We start from the raw sequence: 8,823 nt of genomic DNA, 5'->3' as shown, positions 1-8,823 counted from the left end.
AATACATGGTCAACTTTTTTATACACATTTAACACTTTTTGAATGCTTGACTAACATTTTACAAACACTTATTTAATATATCTTTTCAAACGGTTGATTAACATTTTTTAATACATTATCAATTTTTTTTACACAGATTATAATATTTTATACATGAGAAACATTTTCTATATACACATTTAACACTTTTCAAATGCTTGAATTACATTTTTTCAAGTGTTTTTATGCAAACTTTTTTGGTTAATATATTTATTAGTATATTTGGAAGTACAAACTAAAGTAAAAAAATAGCAAAAAAGAAAAAGGAAAAACGTGAAACATAAAACATAAAACAAAAAAACGATGCTGTGGCTCCCGGTGCCTGGGCCGGCCAAGGTCGTCTTCAGGCGGCAGTCCCGTAGACACAGGGGCGCCCGCGCGGGACGAGGGGACAAACGGCGGCAAGCGGCGGCGCAGGTGAGCCCCGGCCCGCCCCTCCTCCCCCTCCTTTCCTGTCTCCGGCCAGCAACGGCCTTCCCCTCTCCACCTCGCCCCGGTAGCGCCCCCCCGGCACCCGCCCCCATCGCCAATGCGGCCCGCATCGACCCCCTCTGCCCCCACTCGACATCTCCATCTCCATCTCCGGCCATCCGCGTGTCTTCTCCCTCTCCGCCTCTGCCCCATCCGGCCAGTCTTCATCCCTCCCCTGCCTATTCCACGCATCTTGGATGCGGGGACCTCACCCCCACCCTCCACCACCCGTCCATGTCCGATGCGGGTCATGGAGTAGTAGCTGGTCGCCGCCCCCTCCCTTGCCCCATGGCGGCGTCAGCTCGCCTCACTTTTAAGCACTTCTTAAATCCCAATTCCTCCCATGCCGGATTCTTAGATGCTAACTATTTCTCTGGAATTTGCAGCTTGTTTCAAGGTCGGCACATCCTGTAGGCCAATTGAAGGGACGTGACTAACAGATTCCTAGTTTTTGCTCTCCCAGGTTATTTATATTGCCATATCACTGCATGTGCTTGCTTCTGTTTACAAATTGATTGATGTTTGTCCATGATTTGATATGGCGGAGGATAAATCAGTTTAGCTGCAACATGTGCTTTTGGCTTGGTTTATTTGTTCATAAGGCTTGCTGGACCATGTCAAATATGGCTTGGTATATTAATTTGTGGGACTGAATATGCTGATTGAAGGTTTGTTCGTGCTTTGATATGGCGGAGGAAAAATCATACTTGAATATATAGGAATGGTTGTTGAACCATGGCATATATGACTTGGTTTATTTATTACAAATGCTTGCTGTAGCATATGCGATATGGCTTGGTTTATTAATTGTGTGATGGAATGAGCTTGTGCTGCAGCAAACAGAACATGATTTCAACGAAAGATTGGATTTCATTACAACCTCTTATTCTTTCCCCTACTATCATTGACTATTCGATCCACATCATTCTTTACAGTCGGCCTACCACCCCTGGACCAGCCCAAAGCCGAGTCACGGCCGCACCGCAACTCGCCAGCTTCCGCGCAACAGCTGCGCCGCCCTCGCCAGGCAGCGTGATCTCCTATATCTCCTGCTGGCGGGTCAGTGGTTCCAGCGGACAAGATGCTGGGCGTCTCCACCGGCCAGCTTTTGGTCATCCTCGGGGCCTGCTCCGTGATGATGAGTAAGATTTGGAGCTGCAGCACCTCTCTTTTCTCTTGCCTTTCGTTTGATCTCATTGCCTGCCTGAGCTGCTAAATCGGATAGGTTATGTTACCGATTGCTGCCATAAGAAGATGATTTGGGGAGCTCCCTCTTCTCAATTTGTGAGGAACTGCAGTGAGGGTCCTTTTTTTCCGTTTAGTCTGATTCCTCTGTTCTTGGCAGAGCCCAGTGACATGATCAAGATGGCAAGGGTGGCAGGGAGGATGACCGGGAGAGCGGTCGGTCGCCTCATGCTCTATCGCCGGCAGATGGACGACATCTTCGAGCAGACTGCAGCGAAGAAGGTACCTTGTTGATTCTTGCACATGTATGTGTTTTTGGCGCCATTGTGTGAGTTGATTTTTGTGCGTACATTTTCTCATTAGTGCCACGTGAAACCATATCTTACTCAATGTCGGATCTAGGAATTGGAGTTAGCCGGGGCAAACATTTAAGCTTTGAAAATTTAGGTTCAAATGCAAGTCTACTCAGCCAAAATTCATGAAATTCAACTAGCAGAAACATGAAAAAGTATTAACAATACTTAAAAACTGAGCCTTGAAGTATTCCATTTCTTTTTTCCAATTTTAAAAACTGCCTTGGAGTAAACATTATGTCAAAATAATAATTCAAAAATGCTCCTAGACCTGAAAAGAAAGAATAGAAACAATAGCAAACATCTGTCTATACTATACTCTAGCAAATTGTAAAATTTATACCATACTTCTTTGAATGCCCGTCAATCAAACGAGCTGCATACCTACATGCCTAATTGCTACTGACCTCACTTTGAAGTTGAAACACAACATCAAACAAGGTACATGCCTAGTTGCCTGCTGGTCTACATGGTAAATCGGCTAGACTAGAGATGAAATAGAAAAACCAATACTCAAAAGGAAAAAAAAATCCAATCTGCTTGTTGCCGCTGCCGCGTGCGCTTATGGTTCGTTGGTGCACTGGTGCAAGTGCAGGAGTTGTTACTGTTGCCGTCTCTGCTTATGGTTCGTTGCTGCACCAGCCCAGTGAATATATCTTTCCAAATTGGCTGGTGAAAATTCTATCTCTGTCAGATATTATCAGTTTATGAGGGCCATGCAACTTAATAATGTTCTCCAAGAAAGCTGTAGCAACAGACTGAACTGTGTAGGGGTGTGAAAGTGGAATAAAATGGGCATATTTGGTAAATCTGTCTACTACCACCACTATTACCTCCTTCCCATGAGAATTAGGCAATCCTTCTATAAAGTCCATGGTAATGTGTTGCCAGGCCATATCAGCAATGGGCAGAGGGTCTAAGAGACCAGGTATAATTTGGCTCTCTGGCAAACAGGACACTCTGCAATATAATTCTCCACAAACTTCTTTAATCCAGGCCAAAAGAAAAAATTCTTAATTCTCTGATAAGTAGCCCTCATACCAGAATGTCCTCCAATAGGAGAGGAATGTAGGGCTGTCAACAGTTCTGTTTCAGTTCAGTATTGTCACCCACAACAATCTTGCCCTTATATCTGATGATTCCAGAGTGAAAGGAGTATTCTGTAGGGGAGGCATTGTTGTGTAAGAGCAGCTGTTCCAAAATGGGCTTGTAGAGACTGTCTTGTTGGCAGCTGTCATATAAATCCTGTGCCCAGAGTGGAATTCCCATAGACAGAGTCATGAGCTGATGAACTTTTCTAAAAAGAGCATCTGCTACTCTGTTGTAGATACCCTTTTTGTACTGAATGGAAAAATCAAATTCCAGTAACTTCATTATTAGCTTATGTTGAATGCCTTCTGTAAGTCTCTGATCAGTGATAAACTTCAGAGACTGCTGGTCTGTTTTGATAATTAACTTTGCTCCCAGAAAATAGTGTCTCCACCACTTGAAAGCTTCTACTATAGCTAGTGCTACTTTTTCATAAGTAGACATGACAGAATTCCTAGGGCAAAGAGCTGTGCTATAGTAAGCCAATGCTTTTCCATTATGCATAACTACAGTGTCAGGCCCGAGTGGTCTGACGGACTAAATTCAGAAATCGCACCAGAATTCAGAGAATTATCACTTGCCAAGCTTGATTTCAGAGGGAAGTTTAGCTAGGGTTTCGGTTACATGGAGACCAACCGGGAACACCGGCGGCTAGGGTTTACCCCAAGGAAGAATAAGCATGAGCACGCAGGCTCTCAAATCCTGGCTATATAGCCTTACAAGACTCTAGAAGGTGCGAGAACGCACATGGAGGAGAGGGGAGTGGTTGAGCTTTACAGAGAGATCTACAGCGACGCCTTGACCACCCAGAGCCGTCCGATGGGATATCAGCGCACCACGCCTTCCGAAGCTTGCCGAAGCGGTACGAAGCCATCAGGTGCGTTGGATCGAAGATGGACGGTTTCCACAGCCTCACGCCAAAGGATAGCAGTCTGAGTTCAACTGAATCAACGAAAACAGAGATCACACCGCTACTGGGTCCTGACAATTCCTCCCGCGCGAGACCAGACCTGTCCTCAGGGCTGAAAGGAGGGAAACACTTTCTGAATGAACTGGGCATCCTCCCAGGTGGCGTCCTGCAATGGCAAGTTGGCCCACTTGATCTTCCAGCGTACCACTGGAAGGTCGATGTCCCCCTGGGTTCGCGGAACCAATTTCCTTTCCAGCAGCAGTTCGGGCTCCAGGAGGATGGTGCCATCAGGGTTGATCAGTGGAAGTTTGGGATTGGGCACCGCCGTAGGGCCGTTGTGTTTCTTTAACTGGCTGATGTGGAATGTGTCGTGTAGTTTGCAACCCTCCGGTAACAGCAGCTTGTAAGCGACCTTGCCAATTTTTTGTAGGACTTTGAAGGGTCCATAGAATTTTGAATGAAGCTTCAGGCACCTGTGAATGCTGAGAGTGGTATGTCTATACGGTTGCAGCTTTAAGTAGACCATGTCTCCCACTTCCAAAGACCTTTCACTTCTCTTTTTGTCTGCATAATGCTTCATCCTTTCCTGTGCTCTGAGTAGGTTGCCCTTGATCTGATTGGCTGTCTGTTCAGCAGTGAGCACAGAGGGTAATGTGTCAGTACTGTCCTCGGGGTATAAAGCAGCTTCAGCTAGCATTTGTGGTTTCCTGTTGTACAAGGCCTGAAATGGTGTGATTTGTAGGGCTGTGTGAAAGCTTGTATTGTACCACCATTCAGCCAGGGCCAGCCACTGGTGCCACTTAGTTGGTTTGAGGAAGGCCATGCATCTTAGATAATTTTCCATGCACTGATTAACCCTCTCAGTTTGGCCGTCAGATTGGGGGTGATAGGAGGTACTAAGGTGGAGTTTTATGCCCAGTTTCTTGAAAAGTTCCTGCCACAAGTTGCTAGTGAAGATCTTGTCCCTGTCAGTTACTATCACGGATGGAAGACCATGGAGCTTAAAAATATTATCCACAAATGCTCTAGCCACAGAACCACAGGCGGAGGACCCGGTAGGGCGAGGTTGGGCGCCCGCCCTACCTTGATTTTGTACGATGCAATTTGTACAGGTATACGCATCGCTGGATCGCTGGTTGGCTGGCTCCTGGTTGCCTCGCTAGGTAAAAAAAGGAGAAAAGGGAATGGGCCATCGAGCGAACGCAGGCCGCATTATTTGGGCCCTCAGTGCGACTAGGGCCAGCAGCGCCCTGATTGCTCCCCCAACAGCAGTTTCCCATCCGACTGGTGCATTCTTTTCCCTCAAAAAAAAAGACCGGTGCATTCTTTTACCCTTAAAAAGGACAGCAGTTTCCCGATTCCCTCTCATCCGCTGGCTTGATTTTTCTTCACCGCCCCGATTGCTCTCTATGCACGCCTTGGTGAGAAGCGGGCGGCTGTGTGCTGCTATTGTGGTCAGCGACTGAGAGAGAGATTGGGATGGGACAAATTGTGAAAGATCGAGTGATGAGAGAGGCTTAGGCTGGGATTGGGATTTCTACTGATTAGCTATTTTTTATGTGTGCGAGAGAGATGTGCTTATTACTGTAATTTGTGCGGCTGTTGTCGGCGTTTTTTCCAGTGAATGGGAAACGTAGAAATCTAGCAGATGGGTAAGAAAAGAAAGGGTACAACAAAGGTAAGAGTAAAGGTGCAAATTTATGGAAAAAATAGATTTCTAAATTTGTGATCTGTGTGGTAAAATAGTGTGACAATGTACAATTCAGTGATCTTAGTGGTATTTTCATATTATGAATGGCGGCATATTATAATTTAATTTACGCCTTAGTGTCCGCCCCACCTCAAATTTTTTTCGTCCTCCGCCACTGCACAGAACTGACAGTGATAGGGTGCTTCATAGCGATGAAATGGCTGTACTTGGTGAACCTGTCCACTACCACGAGGATTAAGTCTTTGTTGTTGGATGTAGGCAGCCCTTCCACAAAATACATGCTGATATGGCACCAAGCAAAGTCAGGGACTGGCAGTGGCTGTAACAAGCCAGGATATCTGCAATGCTCTGCTTTGTTGATTTGGCAAACAGGACACTGTTTGATAAAATCCACAACTGCTTGCTTCATGCCAGGCCAATGGAATAATAGCTTGATTCTCTAATATGAAGCTCTATGACCTGAGTGACCCCCCAATTCAGAGCTGTGTAAGGCAGCAATTAATTTGTTTTGGAGGGGTTTGCTGTTTCCAATCACTACTCTGTTTTTGTATCTGAGAATACCATTCTGGAGAGTGTAGTTGGGCAAGCCTGAAGGATTAATGGATAATTGGGTGATCAACTCCTTGCATTTGCTGTCAGATTTGTAAGTATCAGTAACCTCTCCTATCCAAGCAGGTTTAGCTGTACTAACAAACAAACTATGGAGTTTGTGTTGCACTCTTGAAAGTGCATCAGCCACTCTGTTGGTATTTCCCTTCTTGTACTCAATTGTGTAGTTGTATCCCAACAATTTAACCAAGAGCTTATGCTGAATGCCTTCAGTAAGTTTCTGGTCTTGGATGTACCTTTACTTTGTTGGTCAGTCCTTATTATGAGAGAAGAAGCTGAAAAGTAATGTTTCCATTGTTTGAGTGCTTCTATAATAGCCAAAGCTTCTTTGTCGTAAGTGGACCAAGCAGTAGCTCTAGGTCCAATTGCTTTGCTGAAGTAAGCAATGGGCCTTCCACCTTGCATGAGAACAGCACCAATTCCATAAGCACAAGCATCAGCTTCTAGCACAAATGGCTTTGTGAAGTCAGGAAGAGCGAGGACAGGAGCTTGGGTCATCTTATGTTTAAGCGTGTTGAATGCCTCCTGCTGCTCATTTGACCATTGGAAACAGTCGTTATTGATGTTAGTTCTGGGCTGTTCCAGCACTACTGATTTCCTGGCAGCTGTGGGAGGGAACTGAGCAAAATTCTTTCTTGGGGGTTGGGCTTGCTCCATTCTTCTAGCTAGCCAGATTGCTCTTTGTAAATCAGCAGGTTCATGACACTGGACATAATGTTGTATGCTGTCATGCAAGCCAGCTATGAAACTGTTTTTGAAATAATCATTTGGAAGGGCAGGATTGTCCCTCCTCATGAGGTTCATGTGCTGTTCAAATTTGAGGATGTAATCATTGAGGCTGCCTGACTGAGTGAGGGCATGGAATGCTCTGACATTATCACAAACAGAATGTTCTGCAAATCTATCTCTTGTAGAAACTAGGGTTCTACCGGGTCTAGGCCGGAGGTTGTAGGGGAAGGAGGGAGCTGGTCGTGGACGAACACGCTGACGCCGGCGGCTGAGAGGAAGATGGCGCAGGGAAGGAGGCGGCTAGGGTTAGGTCTCCCGGCTCCCTAAGGAAGCCGAGCAAATATGATTGCTTCATGCTTGATTAGATTGATACATCTCCTCTCCTTATAGAGAGGTTTACTTGACTCCTAAGTAAACGATAAGATAATCAGGCTAAGCCCCTAATAACGATAAGATAACTTGGGCCACAACCCACTGGGCTAAGCCCCTAATATGACGGTCATAACACTTCTCTCCGCTTGCACAAACAGCTCGTCCTCGAGCTGTAAGGTGGGGAAGCGCTTGCTGAACTCCTCGAGGTGATCAACCAGCGTCAAACACCTTCGCGATAGCTGGGGCGGTCAGGTCGGTGGTGACGGCGTCCTCCTCAATGTAGTCTGCAGCCTCCAGGTAGAAGAGTCGCGGGCAGACGTGGCCAGGCGTGTAGGGCTCGTCCCAGTTGAAGCACAACCCTTGGCGGCGATGCTCGAGTAGCTCGGCCGAGGTGAGGCGGCGGAACGGGCGCGCCGCGGTCGCGGCGAGGGGTGACGCAGAAGCCTGAGCAGGCCGACCCTGCGCGGGAACATCTGGTCCAGGTAGTGGCCCAGTGGCCCGGGACGGTGATGCCTGCTGCGTGGCCACCGCGCGGCGCTCGAACGCGTGGGCGTAGTACATGGCCGTCTGGAGGTCCTGGGGTCCCTGCAGCTCGACGTTCACGCGGATATGATCTGGCAGACCGCCGACGAAGAGTTCAGCCCGCTGGTGAGCCGTCACGCCGGACGCGTGGCACGCCAGGGCCTGAAAGCGGTCGGTGTAGTCTTGCACCGTAGAGGTGAAGGGAAGGCGGCCCAACTCGGCCAGGCGGCTCCCGCGGATCGGCGGCCCAAAACGAAGGAGACACAGCTCATGGAAGCGCTCCCACGAGGGCATGCCGCCCTCGTCCTGCTCGAGGGCGTAGTACCATGTCTGGGCTGCACCGCGGAGGTGGTAGGATGCCAGCCAAGTGCGCTCCGACGCGAGCGTGCGCTGCCCACGGGAAAACTGGTAGCACTGGTTGAGCCAGTTAAGCGGGTCCTCCGTGCCGTCATAAGTGGCGAAGTCAATCTTGGCGAACCGTGGCGGCGGCTGGGTCGGCGCGCCATGGCCTACCGGCTCGGCGGTGCGGAGCAGTGATGATGACGGCGCCCGGTCAATGGTGGGGAGGCCGTCGTAGGCCCCCGCGGAGCCGGACGAGGCCCCATACTGCAGTGTGGGTACTGATGGGTGCCCAGCCTTTGTGTAAACTGGCGGTGGCGGAATCGGGGACGGTGTCGGCGGAAACTGGACCTGCTGGATCGGGAGACCCCCCGGTGTGGACTGGCCCAGTCCGGAGCAGGGCGGCGGCGGTGGAAGCTGGACCGGCGCGGGCCAGTACGGCCACTGCGGCGCTGGGGCGGGCGCGGGAGCCGGCGCGGGCCACTGCGGCCAGG

At 48.7% G+C, this 8,823-nt stretch overlaps 1 protein-coding gene across 2 annotated transcripts in view; it reads left to right on the top strand.

Moving 5' to 3' along the window:
* The first annotated feature begins 351 nt into the window (after positions 1-351).
* The window catches only part of LOC119274897, an 18,998-nt gene continuing 10,526 nt past the window's right edge, over positions 352-8,823 (top strand). For both annotated transcript variants that reach the window (XR_005135374.1, XM_037555645.1), the window contains exons 1-4: positions 352-456; positions 897-973; positions 1,446-1,652; positions 1,856-1,977. Coding sequence is in view for 1 of the 2 variants with exons in the window: in XM_037555645.1 (XP_037411542.1) it covers positions 1,592-1,652; positions 1,856-1,977 (183 nt within the window). In the remaining variant the exon portion in view is untranslated. The remainder of the gene's footprint in view (positions 457-896; positions 974-1,445; positions 1,653-1,855; positions 1,978-8,823) is intronic.

This window comes from Triticum dicoccoides, chromosome 3B, assembly GCF_002162155.2.
Source record: "Triticum dicoccoides isolate Atlit2015 ecotype Zavitan chromosome 3B, WEW_v2.0, whole genome shotgun sequence".
Taxonomy (NCBI): domain Eukaryota; kingdom Viridiplantae; phylum Streptophyta; class Magnoliopsida; order Poales; family Poaceae; genus Triticum; species Triticum dicoccoides.
Note: the sequence above shows the minus strand (reverse complement) of the source record. Positions and strands in the feature narration are given on the sequence as shown.